The sequence below is a fragment of the Sceloporus undulatus genome, chromosome 3, assembly GCF_019175285.1.
Source record: "Sceloporus undulatus isolate JIND9_A2432 ecotype Alabama chromosome 3, SceUnd_v1.1, whole genome shotgun sequence".
Classification (NCBI taxonomy): Eukaryota; Metazoa; Chordata; class Lepidosauria; order Squamata; family Phrynosomatidae; genus Sceloporus; species Sceloporus undulatus.
Window position 1 is genome coordinate 2,259,147 of NC_056524.1, and position 25,590 is coordinate 2,284,736.

The window sequence follows — 25,590 nt, forward strand, 5'->3', positions numbered from 1 at the left end:
GTGTGTGTGTATATATATATATATATGTGTGTGTGTGTGTGTGTGTGGTGAAGGGAGCTAGGGTTTGGTTTTCTGGCCTTTCACCATACACATACATACATGTATACATATGTATATTTATACACACACACACAAACATACATGTGGGTGTATATATATGGTGTATATATATGGTGAAGGGACCTAGGGCTTAGGGGTTTCCCCACCTTTCACCATACACATTCATGTATATGTGTGTGTGTATGTATATATATGCATACACACACATACACACGTTTATATATATAAGTGTGTGTGTGTGTGTGGTGAAGGGTCTTAGGGCTTGGGGGTTTCCCGACCCTTCACCATACAGAGACACAGGCACACACCCAGGATACATTGTATTGTGTCCCCCCGCCAACGTTGTGAGCCGGCCTGAGTCCCACTTTGGGGAGAAGGGCGGGATATAAATCCATGATGATGATGATGATGATGATGATCGCAATGCCTGCCTTCCTCCCTCCCTCCCGGCTCTCGGTTGCAGCCTGGCTTCTTCCCATTGGAACTCCCTCCCAGCGCAGAGAGCGAGCGAGAGGGAAGGCGGGCAGGAGCGGTGCCTGGGCATCCTCTGAGCCAGCAGGCGAAGGCAAGGCAAGGCAAGGCAAGGCAAGGCAAGGGAGAGGCTGGGTCCGGCTGGGGGCCCCCGCGTGGCCTGGGCTCCGGGCCAAAGGATGCGGAGGAGCCATGGGCCAGGCTTGCGGACACTCCATCCTCTGCCGGAGCCAGCAGTACCAGCCGGGCAGCAACGCCAACAGCGCCAGCAACGCCTCTGACCCCCGGTGAGTGAGTCCCTCCTCGGCTGCTTCTCTTGGGCCTCCAGGAGTTGGGAGGCAGGAGGAGCCCCAGCAGCCCCAAGAGGGAGGCTCTAGGCTTGCGAGAGAGGGAGGGATGGAGGACAAAGGAGAGATGCCTGGACCGAGAGAGAGAGAGAGAGTTGGGCTGGGAAGGAGGGGGCAGGGAAGAACAAAAGGAGCCCAGATCCCTTTCTTTTCCTTTCTTGCAAGAGAAGCGATGGAGGAGAAAGGGGAGGAGGGGAAGGAAGGAGAGAGCAGAAAGGAGGGAAGGGGAGAAAGTTCAGAAGGAGAGGGAGAGCGAAGGCGCCGGGCGGCTGGTCTGGGCTGGGACCCCCCCTCTCTCTAAAAAAGGGGGGGGCAAGCGGTTGCCAAGGCGACGCCAGGGATGCGGCCGGAGGGAGCCCCGAGCATCCTTCCGGCGGAGAGCCTGCGCTGAAGGGGGCCTGGTCCTTGGCTCTCGCTCTCCAGGGTCCTGGAAGAGAGAGAGAGAGAGAGAGAGAGAAAAAAAAAAAAAAAAAAAAAAAAAAAAAAAAAAAAAGGACGAAGGCTGCGGGAGGGGAGGGACAGGGGGGGGGGACGGGAGCCTCCTTGGGAAGGGAAGGAAGGAACGAAGAAAAGAAAGGAAGAAAGAAACAAAGGAAGAAGGGAGGGAGGGGGGAGAGAGGAAAGGAAACAAGGAGGAAGGAGGGAAGAAGAAGGCAGGGAAGAAAGGAAGGAAAGAAAGAAGGAAGGAAGAAAGGGAGGGAGGGAGGGGGGAGAAGAAAAAAGAAAGAAAGGAGGAAGAGAGTGAGAAAGGGAAGAAAGAAAGGGTGGAAGGAAAGAAAAGAGTGGGAAGGAGAGAGGGAAGGAAGAAAGGAGGAGACGAAGAAGGGAGGGAGGGAGGGAGGAAAGGAGGAAGGTAGGGACAGAAGAAGGAAGAAAAGAAGGAAAGTACAGTAGAGCAGAAGGAAGGGAGGGAATAGAGAGAAGGAAGGAAGGAAGGAAGGAAGGAAGGAAGGAAGGAAGGAAGGAAGGAAGGGCTCTCTGCTTGCTTTGCTGGAGTAACTTTGCCAGGAAGCCAACTCCCAGAGCCGCCATCTGGCCAGGCAGCTGTGCCTCCCTTAGGTCCCTCATTCCTCCCTGCTTGGCTTGGTGCTCATGGCCCTCTTCCTTTTGTTGCTAACTGTTTTGCCTGAATGGATGCAGGTGGTGCAGGAGATCAGGGCTTGGCTGGGTTCTGGCACTTGTTTTCAGCTGGGTATATCCTGGGAGTGAATAGGAACCTGGAAAAGAGGACGCTGGAAACGTCACCTGCCTTTGTCCCTTTGACACAGGAAAATGCAATTCCAAAAGTTTGGATGAGGCTTGAGACTCCTGGGGAGAGTGAGGTGTGGGTTGTGGAAAGGATAGTGTGTATTTCATGGAGGGGAGTGGGGTTTTTCCTTCCACACTCGCCAGAATACAGTTGTCCTCTCTCTGGCTGCATCCACACTGGAGAAATAACTCGGTTTAGCACTGCTTTTCAGAATCCTGGCTCAAGGCTGTGGAATTCTGGGAGTTGGAGTTTGTTGTGGGACCCAGAGCGGAGCTTTGCAAACTCCAACTCCCAGAATTCCATAGCATTGAGCCAGAAAAGAGTTAAAGTGGTGCCAAACCAAGTTAGTTCTCCAGTGTGGATGCAGCCCTAGATAATGCCCACAGATGCTTACAAGAGAAATGGTAGAATGCAGAGGCATCGCAATGTGAGTCTGGAAAATCTGTACACAATAGGATCTTACTAACTGGGCGAAAGAACATGCAGCATGTGCTTTTGTAAACTCAGGTTCTCTTCTTCATATGCATAGAGTGAACTGGTTCCCAGGACCTTTCTGAATGTATGAATAGGCATTGCAATGCAAAACCTGTTGTGGGTATGACAGAGGTGACAAGTTCAATTTTAAGTATTGCTCTGCAGGGACAAAGGCAGGAGGAAAGATGCTGCCTAAGGCCAGGGTGGTTGGGTGACCATGTGAATGGTGGAAGGGAGTTCATTTTGGAGAGTGGTCTGTGCAGGCTGAGAACCAGAAAGAAGATGTAATAAGCTGTCCATGTGCATCCATATGCGGCTGGGGTATGCACCAGTGTTATAAGTGTTGGAGGTCTTCTTTGGAGATCTTTAAGCAGATGCTGGATGGCCATCTGTCAATGGAGATGCATTGATTGAGAGTTCTTGCATGGCAGAATAGGATTGGGCTGTATGGCCCTTGTGGTCTCTTCCAACTCTACGATTCTATGATTCTATGATATGTCTAGTGTGCCAGGATGCCCAGATGGATCTGGCAGCTCATTGCATTGTCATTCCCCCCCTAACAAACTTTTTATCCCTTTGTCCAAAGCAATGAAAGGGTAGTGACCAGCATTTTGTGGCATTAGGTGTATTGTTGCCATATTAATTTTGTCCTGTGTGTGTGAACATGGAATGAGACCAAGCTGTTTCATTTTTATGGAGGCCACGCAGTGTGTGCCAAAGCACATGGATTTTCAGATAGTAAGGAGTGACATCACTTTGAGAGGGCAAGCTAGTGCTTCATAAAGCGGCGGAAAGAAAACTGAAAATGTTAACGCTGCCCAGCGCAGCGTACCAAGAAATTGCCTTCCCTGTAGCAACGTCGGCAGATTCTGGGAATGGATGCTTTCATGGTTGTCTGTCATCTAATTTTGTGGTCTGAAGTGCAATGTGAAAAGTGCAAAGATGTCTGCATGTTGTGGGTTTGTGTTAGAGTAACAACAAACACCCAGACTGTACAATGTCTCAGCATGATTCAAATGCATTGGTGCCATAGCCCAGGGGTAGACAGTCTCCACCCATCCAAAAATGGCAAAACATGGAGGTGTTAGGTCAGATGAGTAGCAGGACTATGCCCAGGCCTAAACAAGAAGAAAGACAATTTTTGCAGCGCTGGACCCATGAGATGGGAGTATCCAGACTCCAAAAGAACCAGTTACCAAGGCTCACTAGATGCTGAATGGGATTTCATACTGAGGAAGGAGCAAGCTTGTTTTCTTCTCCTCCAGAGAATAGGAGATGGAGCAATGGATGCAAACTCCAGGAAAAGAGAGTCCGCCTCAAAATTAGGAGGAACTTCCTGAGAGTAAGGGCTGTTCAACAGTGGAACAGACTCCTTCCTTGGAGTGCGGTAGAGTCTCCTTCTTTGGAGATCTTTAAACAGAGGCTGGATGGCCATCTGTTGGGGATGCTTGGACTGAGAGTTCCTGCATGGCAGAATGGGGTTGGACTGGATGGCCCTTGCGGTCTATTCCAACTCTATTATTCCATGATTCTATAATTTTATGAAATCCAGCAGCATTCCTGCCTGATTTCAGACTGAGCCAACATGTGAATGCCAAGGCAGGCTTCTCATAGTCTTGAGAAAGTTGGGTGGATTTCCCAGTAATCCAAGAAACAATGGGATTCCTACCTGGTTGATGCTCTTAACTCCAGTATTACAAATCATGTGTGTGAAAGTACAATGGGGACTAGCAGAAAGAGCAAATGCACACAGCAGGGGATTGAGAAGCAGCAATATTCACAGCCATACAGTCCTTTTGCTGAGTCCTTACCACATGTTCTTAGGTCTGTGACCAGTTAGATGTTCACTTAAAGGTAATTTGATTTTTCCATGTTTGTGCTTATGGCCGCTCTTGTAACTGCTATGGTAATAAAATATAACAAAATATATGTACCCCCAAATAATGCAGGGCATGCAAGGAATGGTAACGCTACTTATTCTTCTGTTGAATGGTGAACCAGCATTGTGTAAAATTAAATGGCTCTCCTCTAGGTAGGACTAAGATTAGGGTTTAGGCCTGTGTCTAAACAAAGCTGGCTCTTGTATTGGTTTCCAGGCCTTTGGTCATCTCAGTAGCCCTTCTTTGGATGCGTTCCAGCTTGACCATATCCTTCTTGAATCCTTTGCCCAGAAATGGACACAGAATTCCAGACCAAAGCACCATACCGTGGGACTATCCCTTCCCTAGATCTGGATACTAGACTCGGACTACTCCTCTTCTTGATCTGGAAATTTTCCTTGATCTCCAGGGAATCTTTGGAGATTGCAAAAGTGGGGTTCAAGAGCCACGTGGAACTGACGGTCCAAGCTTTTCCCATACTTGGAGTAGAAGATGTCCGAGTGAGAACACCTGTGAAAGTGGGATGCTGGCATATCAGTTCACATAGCATCATAAAAGCAATGTAATATCAAGGCAGTTAATCCTCCCTTTATATGGCACAGAGGTATACGGAATGCAAGCAATTACACTCCGTAAATGAGCTGCAGGGCTCACAAAACCCCAAAACTGAATGGCTGCCGTTTCAGGACAGAACAAAGCCAGTTTAGGCTTGACTGAGCTCCTGAGATTGTGAATAAACCGCAAGGTAAATGTAGCACTACTAATGGAGGAACACTCCCCGGACTCTTAAAAACCCACCTTCCAACATCGCTACACAGTTATTGCCCAGGGTCTGAACTGGAGAGAGGTGAGCATTGAAGAACAGAGTCTGCAAGAATGCAACCACAGAGTCATAAAATCCTAGGAGCGGAAGGGATCTGGAGGATAATCTAGTCCAGCCCTTTGCCAGCCCAGAAACAAATAGGTAAAGCACACCTGAGAGGCAGACTGTCCAATCTCTGCTTAAAAACATTCACTGAAGGAGAGAGTCTATCATCTTCAGAGGAAATCCATTGCATTGCCTTCCATTTAGCCAGAATCTTTCTTATACGAATCCACTCATGTCCTAAGCTGCGGCCACACTGCAGAATTAATGCAGTTTAACACCACTTTAGCTGCCATGGCTCCATGCTGTGGAATCCTGGGATTTGTAGTTTGTTGTGGTGCCAGAGCTCTCTGATAGATGGTTAAATGTCTCACAAAACTATAGTTCCCAGAATTCCATAGCATTGATCCAAGGCAGTTAAAGCAGTGTCAAATAGCATTGATTCTGCAGTGTACATGCAACTCCTACAATGTAGAAATAATGTAGTATGACACCACTTTAGGTGCTGTGGAATCCTGGGATTTGGAGTGTTACAAAGTTTTAGCCTTCTCTGCCAAAGAGTGCTGGTGCCTCACAAAACTATAAGTCCCAGAATTCTGTAGGATGGCGCCATGACAGTTGAAGTGTTGTCAAACTGCGTTATTTCTGCAATGCAGATGCACCCAAAGTCTTTGGGACCAGAGAAAACAAGCTCCTGTAATCTTCTACTTCACATCCCTGCAGATATTTAAAGATGGCTATCCCATAACATGGCATAGTGGAGACTAGGGTTCAATTCCCAGCTCAGCTATAGAATCCCATTGGCTGATGTTGGGCAAGTCACACTCTCTCAGCCTCAGGGGAAGGCAATGGCAAACCTCCTCCAAACAAATCTTGCCAAGAAAACTCCATGATAGGTTCAGCTTTGGGTCACCATGGGTCGGGAATAACTTGAAGGCACACAACAACAACAATACAGTTGGAAACTAATCCTTGGAGAACTCTTTGTCTCACCTTTGTCAAGAGACCATTAGGAAGAACCTCCTGATCTCTAGGATTTTATTGCATTATTTTAACCAGGTTCACCTTAGGGTCTCCATCAGTTGGAAATGACACAAAGACACACAATAACAACAAGAAGAATATCCCACATTACTTCCCAGCCTTCTTTTCTCCAGGCTCAGTGCTCCTTCAACTGTTCTTCTCAATGAAAGCAAAATCAATCAATCAATAAATGAGTAGATCATGCTGCCCCTGCCCCTGGATTGTTGCAAAGGCTTCCAGAGAAGGAGTGGGAGCAAATGTCTTCAACTGTCGGCTGGGATCCAGTGGATTAGTCTTAATCAGAAGAGGTTGAATGACTCACTCAAGGAACAGTTCCCCAGCAATTCTGCTGATATATGCAAGGAACGGTGTCTCTGCCCAGAAGCCTGCTCTTTCTTGCCCCCTTGTGCAATGGGAAATAAGGCAGAAGAGCTGTTTCTTCCCCATGGCTGCTCCCAGGCTAGAATCACAGAGTCCTAGAGTTGGAAGAGACCCCAAGGGCCATCCAGTCCAACTCCATTCTGCCATGCAGGAACTCTCAGTCAAAGCACACCCGTGGAACTCCCTTCCCCAAGAAGGCCCACTGGCCCCCTCCCTGCTCTCTTTTCTCAGCAGGAGATAATTCCAGCAGGCCTTTGGATTGTAAATCCTGTCGCAGTCACTTGTGTGTGAAGTCTTAGAGTTCAACGCCGACTTGACCGCAGTTGAAAAACAACAACGTTTTAAATGGGTCTCTAACTGTTTTTAACCATGGTTTTAAAAAATAATGCTGTTATTTAATTTGTTTTTTAACTTTCCTAAAAGAAGATTTTAATGTGAAATCAAGGGCTTTCACAGCTGGCACCCATAGTTTTTTGTGGGTTTTCCTGGCCATGTGGCTGTGTTCCAGGGATAGTTTAGCTCAGTGTTTCCCACACTTTGGTCCTCCACATATTTTAGACTTCTGCTCTTTCAGAACACGACCACATCGCCCAAAAAACCCATAAAAACTGTTGAAGATTTTAACTTAATCTTGTTTTAAATTACTTTCAGCCCCTTTGGATCCCCTTTCAAGAGAAAGGCAGGGAATAAATTTAATCAACCAACCAACCAACCAATGTCTGCAATTCCAGAGAATCAAGGGGGACACTGAAAGGACAAAGAAATAATTATGCAGCATCCTAGAATGTGCAACTGCATTGCGGGAATACTTTTGCTTCATCCCAAGTAGAATAGATTCACTGAATCAGTTCTTGGATGGTCAGTCAACACAGTGGTAAATCCAGGGGACTGAACAGCTCGATTCTGGTTGGGACTAACAACAGGACTGACGCCAATATCTTGGGGTAGCTTCTTTTGGCTAGAAATGTTTGGAATATCACAAGCAAATGTCACTGTGAATGTAAAGACTGTGCCTGTGAACTCTGGAGAAAGGCACAGAACAGTATCAGGCACATCCTTTCCAAAAGCCACTTAGTTCACATCTACTGGAGAGATGAGGGACAACGCAGAAGTGAGATTATGCTGTCCAAATTTAATTCAAAGATATAGCCATCTTAGTCTGTGGAATCAGTAGGCAAAGAGATCTTGTAGCACCTTTGAGACTCACTGAATGAAAGAAGTTGGCAGCAGGGGCTTTCGTAGGCTTAAAACTAGGAAAGCTCATGCTGCCAACGTCTTTCATTCTGTGAGTCTCAAAGGTGCTACAAGATCCCCCTACACCCCAAATTTAAGGCACGGATTTCTGAGCTGTACTGAAACTGAGGCAAGTTTCCTAGGAGAGGCTGGGGCAGTTTCCATGTCTGGGTGAGTCTCACAATGCCTTGGCAATGGCTGTTTAATGTCCTGGCACAGTGCTGAGTCACTATCTGTGGTTCGGTTTGGGGTCAGTGACTCTGGGTGAATGCTGGAAGGTGCATGGATGGTTGGATCATCAGCTTGATGTCACCCAAAGTGATGTTTTCAGCATGCAATTTCCTTGCCATTCACCTGTGCTGTTGCCCACTGACTTCTAGACTTCACAGCTCCTCTGTTTCAGGTGTAAAAGAAGATGCCAGCCACAAATGGTGGTGAAACATCAGGAATAAACTCTTCTAGAACATGGCCAAACAGCCCAAAAACCCCACAAAAAACTATTATTATGTTTATTTATATCACAGCTTCCTCCCAATACAGGGACTCAAGGGCCTGGAACTATGGATGCCAGCCCCAGGAAAAGAGATTCCACTGAAACATTAGGAAGAACTTTCTGGGGTAAGAACCATTCAACAGCAGAAGGTGCTGCTGCTTTGGAGTGTGGTGGGGTCTCCTTCGTTGGAGGTTTATAAATAGAGGCTGGATGGCCATCATTGGGATAGCTTTGACTGGGTCTTCTTGCATGGCAAAATGGGGTTGGGCTGGATTGCCCTTGGGACTCTTCCCATTCTAGGATTCTATGAACAGAGCATTGCTCTTGCTTGGCTTCTGCTATGGCCACCACCACTCCATCTATCACTCAGCGTCATGACATCCACTCGGAAAACAATGCCACAAAGGGAACAATTTAGGAAACGGCCAACAAACAACCCAAACATCCTCCCACCTCAATGAGGCAAGCTTCTGTTCTGGTGGTGAGTGAGGAGAAAGCCAGCAATTATGCTCCCGATCTGGACCAAATAACAACACAGAGCTCCCTTCATGCTCTGCCTTCTCTGCCAAGCCAGGTGGCTGCAGCCAATCTCTCTCCTCCTTTCACACAATCTGGGCTTTTGAATACAATGGGTCTTTCTCAGCCACTTGAAACTCTTTCCTCCCAGCAAAGGAAAACATAGGATGGGAAAGACCCTCGGAGCTATAGTTTTTTGGTGGGTTTTCCGGACTATGTGGCCACGTTCTAGATGAGTTTGTTCCTGACGTTTCACCAGCATCTGTGGCTGGCATCTTCAAGGTCTCCTTTCTTGTAGTTAGGAATCTTAGGATCCACTGAGCAGGGTGATCAGATGTCACAAATGCAAAGGAGAACAAGGCACCGCACAATGTAGAAAAACGTAGGGCATTACCAAACAACAGCTGAAAATGCTCATATAAATGTAAATACACGCTTCTTACCCATGCCCAAAATGGCGGACATTTTCAAATTCCTCTTGGACAGAAGGTTGATGTGTATGGCATATGTCCTGAAAAGGAGGATATCTGGTTGCCCTGCCACTGAGGTTTTGGCTCCTGTGTGTGTGTGTGTGTGTGTGTGTGTGTGTGTGTGTTTGTGTCTTCAAGTTGCCAGTTAACTTATGGTGAATTTCACAGGGTTTTCTTAGGCAAGGAATCTTCAGATGTGGTTTTGCTAGTTCCTTCCTCCAAACTACAGCCTACAGCACCTGGTATTGTGTGGTGGTCTCCTATCCAAGTAGTAACCGGGGCTGACCCTGCTTAGCTTCCAATCAGCTGGGATCTGGGGCCTTTTGGCCCTGTGTTATATTGTGTGTGTATGCGCCCTCACATTGCCTGTTGACCTACGGCAACCTCATGTATTTTGTAGGGTATTTATTTATGGGTTCTATATCTCACCTTTCCCCCAAAATGGGATTCATTTATATTCTTAGGCAAGGAATCCTCAGAAGTGATTTTGCCCATTCCTTCCTCTGAAATAGACTCTACAGCACCTGGTCTTCAATGATGGTCTCCCATCCATGGACTAACCAAGGATGACCTTCTTAGCTTCCAAGATCAACCTTTGAAGGTATTTAGGCCCTGTGCCACATTATGTGTATGTGAAGTTGCCTGTTGACCTATGGCAACCCCTTGAATTTTGTAGGGTTTTCTTAGGCAAGGAATGCTCAGAGGTGCTTTTGCCAGTCCCTTCCTCTGAAATATTGCCTGCAGCAACTGGGATATATAGGTGGTCTCCCATCCACATCCTAACCAGGGCTGTCCCTAGTTTTGTGAGGCACCAGCACTCTTTGGCAGAGGAGGCTAAAAACTGTGTAAAACAACATAGCCCAGGATTTCATAGGATGTAGCTATGGCACTTAAAGTAGTGTCAAACTGCTTTATTTTCAGTGTCGAAGCACCTTTATTTTCTCTAGAGAAGGCTCCTGTGCCTTTAACAGCCAAACAGTGGGGGGGGGGGGGATTCAACAGATACAGTTGTCTTCAATCAGTAAAACCCAGGTTCATGTTCCTGAGTTGGGCTGGAAAAGATTTACATGAAAGCTTTGTGACAGGGATTTAAAAGAGTCCAAGTAGACCACAAGTTGAACATGAGTCAACAGTGTGATGCGACAACTAAAAAGGCCAATGCGATTTTAGTCTGCTTCAATAGAAGTATAGTGTCTGGATCAAGGGAAGTCATAGTGCCACTCTATTCTGCTCTGGTCAGTCTTCACCAGAAATAATCCTGTGTCCAGTTCTGGGCACCACAATTCAAAAAGGATGTTGGCAAATTGGAGTGTGTCCAAAGGAGGGTCACCAAAATGGTGAAAGGCCTGGAAACCATGAAGCCCTATGAGGAACGACTTAGGGAGCTGGGTATGTTTAGTTTGGAAAAGAGATGGTTAAGAGGTTATATGATAGCCCTGTTTAAATATTTGAAGGGATGTTACCTTGAGGAGGGAGCAAGCTTGTTTTCTGCTGCTCCAGAGACCAGAACATGGAACAATGGATGCAAGCTCCAGGAAAAGGGATTCCAGCTCAACATTAGGAGGAACTTCCTGACAGTAAGAGATGTTCGACAGTAGAAGACATTCCCTCTGGGAGTGATGGAGCCTCCTTCTTTGAAGGTCTTTAAACAGATTCTGGATGGCCATTTGTTGGGTATGCTTTGATTGAGAGTTCCTGCATGGCAGAATGGGTTGGACTGGATGGCCCTTTTTAGGGTCTCTTCCAACTCTAGGATTCTATGGTTCTATGATTTAATTAACTAATTTACCACCATTATCCTGGTTTGAGACCCAACGCTGTTCACAATGTAAGTTGAAACCACAAAAACGTTAAAGCAATGGATAATACAACAGTTAAAACGCAGTTAAATAAACAACCATATTTTTTTAAAAAATGTTAATTTAAAACAGTTTAAAAAGCAGTTAAAATATGATAAAAATAAAGCACAGTGTAATTATAAGACCTTTTGCAAAGGCTAGGGTTAATAGTCAATGGTTTGGGTATATAAGAAGGTCTTTTCTTGCCAGTGGAGGGAGAGCAGAAAAAGGGGCTATCCTAGGCTGCATCTGCACTGCAGAATAAATGCAGTTTGAAGCAGCTTTGACATGCTATGGAATTCTGGGATTTGTATTTTTTGTGTGATATTTAGCCTTCCGTGCCACAACAAACTATAAATCACAGAATTCCATAGCATGGAGCCTTGACAGCTAAAGCTGTGTCAAACAGCATTAATTCTGCAATGTGGCTACAGAATGGATTCATATGATTAGAAAGGACATTCTGGTAAACACTAGGAAGACAGTAGAATGGATTTCCTCTGAAGATGATACTCTCTCTCCTTCAGTGAATGTTTTTAAGCAGAGATTGGACAGTCTGCCTCTCAGGTGTGCTTTACCTATTTGTTTCTGGGCTGGCAAAGGGCTGGACTAGATTATCCTCCAGATCCCTTCCGCTCCTAGGATTTTATGACTCTGTGGTTGCATTCTTGCAGACTCTGTTCTTCAATGCTCACCTCTCTCCAGTTCAGACCCTGGGCAATAACTGTGTAGCGATGTTGGAAGGTGGGTTTTTAAGAGTCCGGGGAGTGTTCCTCCATTAGTAGTGCTACATTTACCTTGCGGTTTATTCACAATCTCAGGAGCTCAGTCAAGCCTAAACTGGCTTTGTTCTGTCCTGAAACGGCAGCCATTCAGTTTTGGGGTTTTGTGAGCCCTGCAGCTCATTTACGGAGTGTAATTGCTTGCATTCCGTATACCTCTGTGCCATATAAAGGGAGGATTAACTGCCTTGATATTACATTGCTTTTATGATGCTATGTGAACTGATATGCCAGCATCCCACTTTCACAGGTGTTCTCACTCGGACATCTTCTACTCCAAGTATGGGAAAAGCTTGGACCGTCAGTTCCACGTGGCTCTTGAACCCCACTTTTGCAATCTCCAAAGATTCCCTGGAGATCAAGGAAAATTTCCAGATCAAGAAGAGGAGTAGTCCGAGTCTAGTATCCAGATCTAGGGAAGGGATAGTCCCACGGTATGGTGCTTTGGTCTGGAATTCTGTGTCCATTTCTGGGCAAAGGATTCAAGAAGGATATGGTCAAGCTGGAACGCATCCAAAGAAGGGCCACTGAGATGACCAAAGGCCTGGAAACCAATACAAGAGCCAGATTTGCCTAGTATTCTTAGTCCCTATTTTTAGTCCCACCTATAGCAGAGCCACTGAATTTTACACAACTGTTGGTTCACCATTCAACCAAAGAATAAGAGGGTCTACTCAAGTTGGGACAAACCAAGAGAATTTCCCCCACAGTTGCGGGTGTTCAGGATAGTTAGGTAGAGTTGGAGCAAGAGGAAGATCTGGGTCAATGGCATAGAGGTGGCTCAATGTGGGAACTTGGACAGGAGATCAGACTTCAGCAATTCATGGACCCTCGGTTGGTGGAACCAGTGCATTTTCAGCCAACAATAGGAACAAAAAACACCACCCAGAAGTCTACAAAAGTCCACAGCGTACAACAAGCCCCAGGGTTCCATAGCACTGAGACATAGCAGTTAAAGCGGTGTCAAACTGCATTATTTCCGCAGTGCAAATGCAGTCTCAGATCTGGAAAGATTTGGTCTTCTAGCCAAATCCCCAGTGATTCAGGAATTCGACTGCTATAGCATCCTCGATAGGCAGCCATCTAGCCTTAACTTAAAAGCTACCAACAAAGGACAGCCTGCCACTTTCCAAGACAGGTGGTTCTGTGGTCCATCAGCTTATTGGGTTGTGAGGTTCATCCAAATATTATGCTAGTTATATACTCAGCAATGCTGAGACACCATGACCAATCTCATGCGTCTGGGACTAGCCATGTTCGCTTGCTGGTTAGTTTAATTACTAGAATCTGCTATCCCACTATTTCATTCAGGAGTGATTTTGAAGAGTTCAAAACAACAGAAGCAATCACAGCTGTGGAGATAGCAATCGATAAAAATGAACAAGCCAAGCAAAACAGCAAGATCAAAAGGGCTGGGCCTTGATATTCCAATTTAACTCTGCTTCACCTCCCCTCCGCTTCTGGTTCTTGGCATCTGCATCTGAGAAACCATGCCCTATGAGGAAAAACTCAGGGTGCTGGGGATGTTTAGCCTGGAGAAGAGAAGGTTAAGAGGTGATATGATAGCCCTGTTTAAATATTTGAAGGAATGCCATATTGAGGAGGGAGCAAGCTTGTTTTCTGCTGCTCCAGAGACTAGGACCCAGAGCAATGGATGGAAGCTGCAGGAGGAGGAACTTCCTGAGAGTAAGGGCTGTTTGACAGTGGGACACACTTCTTCCTAGGAGCGTAATGGAGTCTCCTTCCTTGGAGGTCTTTAAGCAGAGGCCATCTGTCAGGGATGCTTTGATTGTGAGTTCCTGCATGGCTGAATGGGGTTGGACTGGATGGTCCTTGTGGTGCCTTCCAGCTCTATGGTTCTATGTTTTTAGATTTAATTTGTGAGCTGCCTTGGGGGAGAAAGAGAGGATAGAAATCAAATTAATAATCACAACAATAATAATTTCATGGCATCATAGAATCACAGAGTTGGAAGTTACCCCCGGGGCCATCTAATCCCCTTTCTGCCATGCAGGAAGACACAATCCAAGCACCAGGATGAGGACTCAACCAGTGTCACCCCTTTTGTGAGATGCCACCCAGTGCCATCTGCACCCCTTGCCCTCCCTAATGAAGCCAATGAACCAAACCAGGTTCACCCTCTTCCTTCATCCATACTCTCAAATCCTTAAATATGGTCTTAACTCTTGCAAGAGATCCTCTTTCTTTCTTTGGAAAAGAGAAACCTTCTTGGCTGTTATTCAGTCTCTTTTATTGAAACTCCTTGCAAGGGAGGCTCCGCTCTCTCTCCCTGGGGGGCTCTCGGGAGCCAGAACATAACTTAAGTCTGCCGTGTTGCAATTTAAACTGATTCTTCTTGGCTTTCCTTCAGTTGCCATGGAGAGTGTTAGTGACACATGTTCATAAATGCACACACACTTACACACACAACACCCCCCGCATGCAGCATTGTCCAAAATCTATAGAGCTGCGTTCTTGTTGCTTTGAAAGAATTCCAGAGGCTGTTAAATGTCAACAGAGCAATCATTCTCTGGTCTGATGCTCTCTCGATGTGTTGGACTACAAACCCCATCATTCCCAGCTGGCAGAGTCACCAGTCACCATTGGTGTGAATGATGGGAGTCATAATCCAATTTATCCAGAGGGGATTAGACAAGAGGGAAGGAGTTGTAGCCAAGGAGTTGTAGCCAAGGAATAGGTAGAAGATATCATTTTTTTGCACTACATCTCCCCAAATCCCTTAGACAGTATGGTCACAGGCCTTGCCACCTTGAGAATTAGTGGGCGTTTTAGTAAAAAAAGGAGTTAAAAGGGGAAAGAAAAAGGATTTCCCCCTATCTAGAAAGGTGAAGATGTTGATCCTCTAGTAGTTTTGGGACTGCAACTACCATCGGTCTCAGCCAGCAGGACCAATATTGAGGGATGCTGGGTATCATAGTCAATCAACATTTGGAGAGGTGCACATTGTCCAGCAAAATATACTTATTTTGTGTGTGTATAGCTGTGTCAGAGTGCTGTTAAAAAGCATGAGAACCAAGTCAGTCCAAAAAGAAGTAAGACCAAGGAATCCCACGCCATCCCAAAGACATGTTTCACCACTAATGGTCCCTTGGAGCAGAGCTGTTCTCTCTTGTCCTTTCATTAAGTGATACATTAATTGGGTAATTAAAATTATTTATATCAATTAGGCTTGCCACCTGTTCCTGGTTTCCTAGGCTGGCTCTTTATTTTGTCCTAGAGATTTTAGCATGCCTCAACAGAGGAAACAGAGCCCAATGAAGAAGGACTTAGGGAGCTGGGTGTGTTTGGCTTGGAGAAGAGAAGACTGAGATGGAATATGGCAGAGCCATCTTTAAATATTTGAACGGATCTCATGTGCAGAAGATGGAGCCAGCTTGATTTCTGCTGTTCCAGAGGCTAGGATATAAAACCAATGGATTCGAATGACAGAGGCTGGATAGGCATCTTTCCAGAGTGCTTTAGTTGTGTATTCTTGCATGGCAGGAGGTTGGATGAGGTAGTCCTTGTGCTCCCTTTAAGCACTGAATTTCTATGGCCTCATTCCCACTACTTTTTAAATCAGATGGTGAAGTAGGACCCTGGTTCCTACTGAATCCGAATCGCTGAAGCGATTCTGAGAGGGGGGGCCATGCGCTAGACCCATTTAACCCACTTCTTTTTGATGCTGATTTTTCCCTGTTTCTTTTTCAATAAATCGAATCTGCGCAAGTGAAAACCACATGTGGATCGGAATCAATTCAAATTTCCCTTTTGGCCAGCTGGAACCGAATCAATTTGAATCTATTCATTTGTGAATGGGAACCACAAGTGGATTATTTTAGAGGGAAAAATGCAATTGGGGCAAATGTAATGGGAACCACACTCCACTGTTGAATCCATTGATTCGGATTGCACACTGATTTATTTGTAAGAGAAAATGGGGCCTATGATTTAATAATAATAATAATAATAATAATAATAATAATAATAATAATAATATTTATTGTTATTATTGAAAGAGGGTAGCTCTTTTCCAAGGAACATGGGGCTCATTGTATTTATGAGTCCCCAATGCTCTTGTGACACAAGATGAAGAGAAAGCTTTGCACCAGAGTGCATTTGAACATTAGGTTTTTGCAGCCACTATTCTGTCTGGAAATGGACCGGTAGCCAGCGGATTTGGTCTGGAAATAGATCAGTAGCCAGCCAAGTTGTTAACTCATGAGAGTTATGTGTTTCTATTACCAGCCTTGCTGCAGCATTTTGGACCTGTTGCAGTTTCCAAGCAGTCTTCAAAAGCAGGTGTATTGTTATTATCATTATTGCTGCCGTTGTTGTTGTTGGGTGGCTTCAAGTTCTTTCCAACTTTCGGCAAATTCTAAGGCAAACCTATCACGGGGTCTTCGTGGCATGTTTCTTCAGAGTGGGATTGCTATTGCCTTCCCATGAGGCTGAGAGAGTGTCACTTGTCCAAGGTCATGGCCCAGCCAGGGTTTCCATGGCCCAGCCAGGATTCGAACCCTGGGCTCCAGAGCCATAGTCCAACATTCAAACCGCTGCACCTTGCTGGCTCTCAGGGTGTGTTACAGCAATCCAAATGGGATGCAATGAAGGCATGTGTCACTATAGCTATATCTGACTTCAAGAGGAATGGGTGCAGCTGGTGCACTAGTTTTAACTCTGGAAATGCACTCCTCAATCCTGCTGAAACCTGGGCATCCAGGCTCAGATCCGGGTCCAAGAGTATTCCCAAGTGCATTTCTGAGGAAAAGACCTTAGAAAGCTGAGCCAAGCCTAACAAAATGAATTGCAAGAGGGAAAAATGTAAGATACTACACTTGGGAAGTAAAAATGAAATGCACAGATATAGGATGGGGGACATCTGGCTTGATGGCAGTACATGCAAAAGGGATCTAGGAGGACCAGAAGCTAAACATGAGTCAGCAATGTGATGTGGCAGCTAAGAAAGTCAATATGATCCTAGGCTGCCTCATGACGGGTTTAGTATCTAGAGTGATGGAAATAGTAATACACTTCTATTCTGTGCTGGTCAGAACTCAGCTAGAATATTGTGTCCAGTTTTGGGTACCTCAATTCAAGAAGAATATGGAAAGTGGAGAGTGTCCAGAGGAGGGCGACTAAAATGGTGAAGGGTCTGGAAACCACCAATTATACCCAGCTTAGGGAGCTGGGTATATTGAGCCTGGTGAAGATTTTTTTTAAAGCGGGGACATGAGACCCATGTTTAAATATTTGAAAGGATGTCATCTTGAGGATGGAGCAAGCTTGTTTTCTGCTGCTCCAGAGACCAGTATATGGAGCAATGGATGCAAACTACAGGAAAAGAGATTCTGCTTAAACTTTAGGAAGAACTTGTTGATGGCAAGACCTGTTTGACAATGAAGATGCTGCCTTGGAGAGTAGTGAAGTCTCCTTCTTGGTAGGTTTTTAAATGGAGGTTGGATGGCCATCTGTCACAAAGAAGGTTTTTGATGGTGTCTTCCTTCATGGTAGAATATGGTTGGATTGGATGGCCCTTGCCTTGGGAGCCTCTTCCAAATCTAGGATTCTTTGATTTGATAGTTTCTCTCTGCGTTAACTGTTGTCCTGTCTCTGTTTATAAAGTTTTCTGCCCAGCTCTCCCACTTAATCTCTGCCTCTCAAGGGTTCCTTCCAAAATCTGCTTGCAAAAGGAATCCCAACGGAAAACAGGAGCACGGAGATTCACAGAGATCCAAAGACAACACAAGAAGACAAGTGTTTCAATAGCTGGGGAAACGTCGATTGATCTCTCCACCAGCCTCTTGTCGGATTTCATCTCCCTGTCTCAGAACGCATCTTTGTAGATCTGGAATTAGTCAGGTTCTTTGAGGAAAGAGAGCTAGCCTGCTGCTAGTGTGAAGGTCAAGGGGTTTTAATGGGAGTTTCAAGGGAAATCAAAGCAGCCTTGGGTTCTGGTTTCCATTGCCTCTCTGTTTCCATGTCAGATCTTTTTGCACATCTCATACATTCTCAGAGACAGAAAGCAGTAGCTGTGATGTCCTCCTGCAAGGCATCCTCCAGTCTTGCTCTCATTAGCCATTCGGAGAAGCCAAGGGTGCAGTGAATTGCCCAAGGCCCCGATCTCTGCCAGTTGCAGAAAGGGAACCAACAAGAAGTCCCTCGCAAGACATCAGCCTCTCTGCCTGGAAAGCACAGGGTTTTTCATGTTGCAAGCTCTGCTTTCCTAGTGCCTGGGGGAGCATCTGTCCATCAGCCACGGTTGCACACAGCATACCCAAACTGGCAGACCAGCACTGGCAGACGCAAGGGGACTTGTTTAGGAAAACTCAGAGAGAACAAAGGAATGCAAGAAGGGAAAGAGGAGGGGGAGGAAGAACGGGAAGGAGGAGTCAGCTGTCTCCTCTACAAAGACTTTGCACAAGGAAATCTATCATCTATCTGTCTTTCCTGACAGTAAGAGCAGTTCGACAGTGGAACATATTCCTTTGGATTGTGGTGTAGCCTCCTCCTTTGGAGGCTTCCAAACAGAAGCTGGGTGGGCATCTGTCACTGGATGTGCTTGGATGGTGTCTTCATGCATGGCCCAAGAAGCTTGGACTGGATGCCCCTTGGGGTCTCTTCCAACACTGTGATTCTATATGGCCTCATTCCCACTACCTTTTAAACCGGATCGCAATTCGGTTTGAACCGGTTCAAATGACCCTGGTTCCCACTTAAATTGAATCGCTGAAGCGATGTGGTGAGGGGGGCCATGCACCAGCCCCATATAGCCTGCATCTTTTTGACACTGATTTTTTCCACATCTTTTTCAATAAATTGATTCCATGCAAGTCTGAACCAGATGCGGATCAGAATCAATTTAAATTTGCCCTTCAGCCAGCTGGAGCGTGTCTATTTTGAATCGATTTATGCATGAATGTAAACCACAAATGGATTAATTTACAGGGAAAAAAATACGATCGGAGCAAATGTAGTGGGAACCATGCTTTGCTGTCTAATCGATCCATCGATTCAGATTGCACATTGATTTATCTGTAAGTGGGAATGGGGCCAACGTCTGCTCTCTAAAGGGATCCTGCAGCCCCTTTGTGAGCAGCTGGAGGAAAGAACATGGTAGCATGAACTTTCACAGACTTGAGCCTACTTCCTCAGATTCCTCAAGTCTATGAAAGCTCATGCTACTGGCTTCTTTCTTTCAGTTGGTCCCAAAGGTACTACATGAGCCCTTTGTATGCTGTTTTTCAAGACTAACACAGCTATGTTTTTCAATTATGTCAGCCCTAGGAATGAGACCTCCAAGATCTCCGGTCATCCACATCCCTGCTTGCAAACTCAGGACAGCTGTGGCTTCCTTGACTGAGTCCATCCAGCTGTTGTGCAGTCTTCTTCCTTCTTCCTTTTCTACTGAACATTTGCATTATTTCCCAGTAACTTTTGCCATCTCATGATGTATCTAAAGTACAGTACTACAGCCTCAGTTTAGTCATCCACATGTCTAGTGAGAGACCAGACTTGATTTGCTTTCGGATCCACTGATCTGTTCTTCTTTGCAACGGTATCTGTAGGACTCCTCTCCATATCAAATGAGTTTAATGTTTTTCCTGTCTGCTTTCTCCACTGTCCAATTTTCACAACCATACATAGAAACTGGAAATAAAATGGCATGGATGATTCTTAAATTCGGTACTGAGTTTTATGTCTTTAACACTTGGGGACCTCCTCTAGTTTCTTCATGGCTGCCTTTCCAAGTCTTGGTTTTTCTTCTGGTTTCTTGACTTACTTTGATTGAACCAAGGAAAAGGAAAGCTTTAACTACTTTTCCTCCAAATCTGCATCTCAAAGCATCTTACAAAATACAAGTAAAAACACATGTAGATTTTAAAAAACCCTTTAAAATGTATGATTAAAAGAGTATCAAAAGTGTCCGTAGAACTAAAACTATTCAAAACATTGCTTTAAAAGAATAACAACATACTAACAAAAAACTCAGAGAGAAGTGGAGTCCCCTTCTTTGGAGGTCTTTAAACAGAGGCTGGATGACCATCTCTTGGAGGTGCTTTGACTGGGAGTTCCTGCATGGCAGAATGGGGTTGGACTGGATCAGGACCCTTGGGCTCTCTTCCAACTCTATGATTCTATGATCATTTTAATGTGAAGTCCATTTAAAAAAGGAGTTTATCTGGTGTGGTGATGAGCCTGAATTTTTAATACATAGTATATGGCAGATATGAAGTGTGTGTATGTAAGTGTGTGTGTATATATAGCACCTAGATAGGTAAGGTGCTATTTGTAGATAAAAATAAAAGGAATGTGTTTGCCCAGAGGTGTGCACTCTGAAGAGTAACTTGAGTAAGGAATACTTTAAGTCAAGCGATCTGGGGAATTAATCTTTCCTTGTTCTTTGGAACAGGCATGGTCTTAAAGATGTAGATCATTTATTGCAGACTGTCACTCTTGAGGGCCGAAAAGCCCACAACACCCAGGATTTGGTGTGTGTTAAGTGTGTGCTTGTGTGTGTAAGTGGTTAGGGATGGAAATCTTTGCATTCTCCATCATTTATATATAAGAATGAATAGTTCCATTAGTTTTCTCCTCTAACTAAAAAATCCCCAAAACACTTTGCAAAGCACAGATATTGGACGAAACTGCACTGAAGTGTCATTTCTCTGTTCTTAGGGTTTCCTATGTATGGGGAAAGCCTTTCCCCCATAGGGAAATGAATGCTCTTTCACTCTTTCCAGCTTTGTATCTTCAGGAAGGGAAGCAAAGGCCAGAGAGAGACATGGCCAGAGGAGACGGTAGTGGGGCTGTGGAGATCTTCTAACTCCTCTCGGTTCCAGCCAACAAATGGCTTTTTAGCCTTTCGGAAGCAGGAGGGAGGGAGCTGGAAAGATGAATGATCTCAGGCCGATTTCCAGGAATATGATTTATTTCTTCCCCCACCGAGGCACCTTTCAGCCTCTTAGCTTTTCCTCTGCATTGTCCTCTGTCTCTTCGCTGGCTCCCTGGCGGCTCCCTGATGGGTGTCTTGGGCCTTTGCCAGGACTGGAAGGCGGCTGCTTGGACTCTCTCCAGCCCAGTCCAGCCACAAGGAGAGCTTTCCCTTGCAGCCCCCCAGCTCTTCCCAGAATCAATACTCCTCTCCTTCTCCTTCCTTCTACCAATCTGGGGCAGGTGGCTGGCAGACCAATAACATTGCAGAGCTCATTCAGGCCTGTAGGGGGAGCTGTTTAATTGTCAGAAGCCCCCTTGGAAGCTGAGGCTAAAACCTGGATGCACCGCCCCAGTGGCATTGGAGCCATGAGCCATGGGCCATGTCAGCATCCCATTCCCACAGCTGTTTATACCCTGCCAGCTTGTAATTCTGACGTGTGTAAAGTTCAGACCAAGGAACATATGAGGCCTTGTAGCCCAACGTTTTGCCCCTAGAGACCATTTAAGGCCCTTGAACCCCAGGGGAAAAATAAAAATAAAAATCAGCTTCACTGGCTGCCAAATCAGGGAGATTTTCATCCCCAGACACCCCAGTCTTTGCCACCGAGGTTTCCATCCCAGTGGAACAGTGAATCTACTTTGGGTTTCAGTCTGACAATTGAAAGAGCTATGCAAGAAGTCCAATTCAGCCCAGTCATCCTGACCGCAAACATGCCACCATCTCCCTTGCCTGGTACTGAGCAGCCTCTCTTTAAAAACCTCCAAAGAAGGCGACTCCACTGCCCTTCGAGGCAGCAGCATCTTCCACTGTTGAACAGCTCTTACTGTCAGGAGGGTCTTCTTAATGTTGATCTGGAATCTCTTTTCCTGTTGCTTGCATCCATTGCTCTGTGTCCCAGTCTCTGGAGCAGCAGGGAAAAAAGGCTTACACCATCCTCAGTATGATATCCTTTCAAATATTTAAAAAGAGTGATCGTATCCCCTCTTAACCTCCTCTTTCCCAGGCTAAACATACCCAGATCCCTAAGACATTTGTCATAGGGGTTTGGTGGTTTCCAGACCATTGGCCATTTTGGTCTCCTTCCTCACTCCTGGTGGCGCAGTGGTTCAAATGCACATACTGCAATTGCAGGCTTGTGAGTTTGATCCCAGCGGCTCCAAGGTTGATTTGTGGGGTCACCATAAGTCAACAGGCAACTTGTAAGCACATGTTTTAAATAGTTTTATTGTGGCTAATAGTTTTATCCTGTATGAATTTTAGCAACTTTGCTTGATTAAGAAGCTGGTGGAGCTTTGAAAGTTTGTGACATGAATTTTGTGCATTTTGGTTGGTCCAATAAAGGTATCACTGTCTTCTGGATTTGGGATGTGATTTGGGATTTGGGCCACCCAGTCCAACGTCTGCCCATGCAGGAATACACAATCACAGCCCTCCAGACAGATGGCCATCCAGCTTTTCCTTTCAGAAAGCTTGCAACAATGTACAGTTGGCCCTCCGTATCAACAGATTCCTTTGCCACTGATTCAACCATCCATGGCTTGATATTCAAGGCTGTTCAAGAAATCTATCACATCCAAAAAGCAAGCCTTGATTTTTCCATTCGAAGGGATGTAATTTCACTATGCCATTGCATTTATTGAGCATCCACAGATTTTGGTATTTGTGGCATGTCCTGGATCTAAGGTCCAGCAGATAATTTGGTTGGCCAAGAAAAGTATCCCTGTTTTGTGGATCTGGGATGTTATTGTACTGTACTTTGCTCCATGGCCAACACAGCTACCCCTGGATAAGCTTAATTCTGTTTTATTGCTGACTTTTTGTGTGTCTTTAGTTGTACTGTAATCATTTAATTCATAAGCTACTTTGAATCTCAGCCTTGGGGAAAAGAGTATGACGTAAATGAAGATGATGGTCTGATTCATTATAACACAACTTCCTAGGTTCCTGAGATTCTTACCCAGCTCTAGAAAGCTGGCCTTTTTTGGTGGTTTTATTTCTCTCTGCATTTTGGCCCTTTTAGTTGGCAGAAGTTGATCGGGTTCAGCTGTCCCTATATCTGTCAGCAACGCTTCACCTTTGCTTTTGAACAACTTGCACCTGTTCAAGGGACAAGAAACTTGCTTGCAAAACCATAAAATAAAGGGATTAACTCAATGCACATGGTGCAAAACTGAATTCTTTGTGAAGTTTAAGGCACCCGCCCCAAGTAACACAGAGAAGTTGTGCAATTGAAGGGAAAAACTTATTGCATTGCAATACACATTGCGATGGGATAAAAAGAACCAATCAGGTTCCTGGAAGAGGAGCCAAGACAAGAAATTGGGTCTCTCCTAGGGACTAGAAGCTTACTTCCAGTTAGGCAATGCACGCTTTCTGCTTTGAGGTTGAGAGAGATCTGCAGGAAACTCAGTGACCAAGGAAACTGAGTAACTGAACACAGACATGTTCAGGTTGGTATGCTTTTGCTTATTTAGTTGTTTATTTTATTTATTTATTATTTAATAATAAATTTAATATTTTCTGATGGAAAATAATTTTTGCCAGTATCTTCTTTAAATCTCAGTTATAAAACCGTGTTTGGAAGTTGTTTTATTTTAATTGCCATGGCTAGTGCAAACTAGTTTCTCTGTCCCTATGACCCCTAGCCTTGCTCCGACAAGAACTAGAGGAATGTCATTGTGGTTTTATTTCTTTAGCAGTAGCTGTGTTCCTTGAACTACTGTAAAAGAGTGTCCTATGAGTACAAACCAAAGACCTGGGCTGCATTCTTGCTTTTTCAAGTTCAAGCCTGACTTGAGCTCTACTCGGTGGCAGAAGAGTGAATGTGGAAGTTTACTGTCATTGTCTGCATCTGCACTGCAGAATTAATGCCGCTTGATACTCCTTCAACTGTCTTGGCTTCATTCTGTGGGATCCTGGGATTTGTAGTTTGTTGTGGCACCAGAGCTCTCTGACAGCGAAGGCTAAATATCTTGCAATGGTACAAATCCCAGCATTGCATAGCATTGAGCCATGGTGTCATGTCAAGCTGCATTCATTCTGCATTGTGGATGCAGCCCTTGGGAAGGTGTAGGGACGTGGAATGCCCTTCTGGGGCTAGGTCTTGAAGGAGATGGCAGTCTGTGGGTGCAGAAGTTGTGTGAATTATTTTTTGGACTACAAGTTCCAGAATCCCCACCCAGTGGCCACACTTGAGTTCTGGGTTCTGGGTGTTGTAGTCCAAAATAACTCACCCAAGCTGTGATGGTTTATGGCATGGAGATACACACCAATGATCATTCTATTGTTTTGAACCTGCTTAGATCCTTGCCTTTACTGCTGCTATAAAGTTCAGAAGAGTAAGTGTGGCAAACCTAATGTTCACTGAATGGTTACAACAGCTGGTCTCCAGGTTGCTGCTATGTGCCCAGAATTTCCTTCCTTCCTCAGTGCTTGGCTTCCTCTTTTCATTATGAAATGGCTCCTGGTATTGTTGAGCAATGTGAAGATGCAATCTCTTCTTTGTTTCTGTGCTGAAATATTTCTTTTTGGATATTTGTATAAGGTCGTGATAGGTAGCTGATTGCACAACCACAGAGTTGGAAGGGGCTGCAAGGGCTATCCAGTCCAAACCCATTCTGCCATCTAGGAATACGCAGCTAAAGCACTGCCCTTCCAACTCTGCTTAAAGGTCTCAGAAGATGGGGAGCCCACAACCGTCCAAGGCAGTTCATTCCACTGATGAGAAGCACTTATCGTAAAGAAGTTATTCCTAACATTTAGGCGGAATCCCTTTTCTTGACATTTGAATCCACACTTGTGTTGTAGGACGTTATCACACAAGGTTGATATTGGGGAGCAATGGAAAAGAGAAACCACCTAAGCCTTAGGAAGAAAGTCCTGTTTAAAAATCTTCAAAGAAGACTCCATCACTCTCCAAGTGTTGAGGTGGAATCTCTTTTCCTGCATCTTGCATCCATTGACCCAGGGCCTATTCTCTGGAGCAGCAGAAAACAAGCTTGCTCCCTCCTTGATACTTAAACAGGGCTATCATATAACCTCTTAACTGTTATGAGGAATGGTTTAGGAAGCTGGGGATGTTTAGCCTGGAGAAGAGAAGGTTAAGAGGTGATATGAGAGCCCTGTTTAAATATTGGAAGCGATACCATTTTGAGGATGGAGCAAGCTTGTTTTCTGCTGCTCCAGAGAACAGGACCTGGAACAATGGATGCAAACTCCAGGATAAGAGATTCCAGCACAACATGAGGAGGAACTTCTGACAAAAAGGGCTGTTTGACAGTGGAACACACTCCCTCAATGGAGAGTAATGGAGTCTCCTTCCTTGGAGGTCTTTAAACAGAGGCTGGATGGCCATCTGTCAGGGATGCTTTGACTTGAGATTTCCTGCATGGCAGAAGGTTGGACTGGATGGCCCTAGTGGTCTCTTCCAACTTTACAATGCTACGATTCTACAGGAAAAGAGCATCCACCTAAGCCTTAAGAAGAACTTTATGTTCAAAAACCTCCAAAGAACAAGTCTCCACCACTCTCTCAGAGAGTCTGTTTTACTGTTGAACAGCTTTTACTGTCC

General features: G+C 45.2%; 1 protein-coding gene across 1 annotated transcript in view; it reads left to right on the plus strand.

Annotated features, from left to right (window-relative positions):
- The first annotated feature begins 612 nt into the window (after nucleotides 1–612).
- Nucleotides 613–25,590, plus strand: part of PDE2A (phosphodiesterase 2A) — a 528,828-nt gene continuing 503,850 nt past the window's right edge. Inside the window, exon 1 of the mRNA XM_042457505.1 lies at nucleotides 613–818. Coding sequence (XP_042313439.1) covers nucleotides 724–818 — 95 coding nt within the window. The 5' untranslated portion in view covers nucleotides 613–723. The remainder of the gene's footprint in view (nucleotides 819–25,590) is intronic.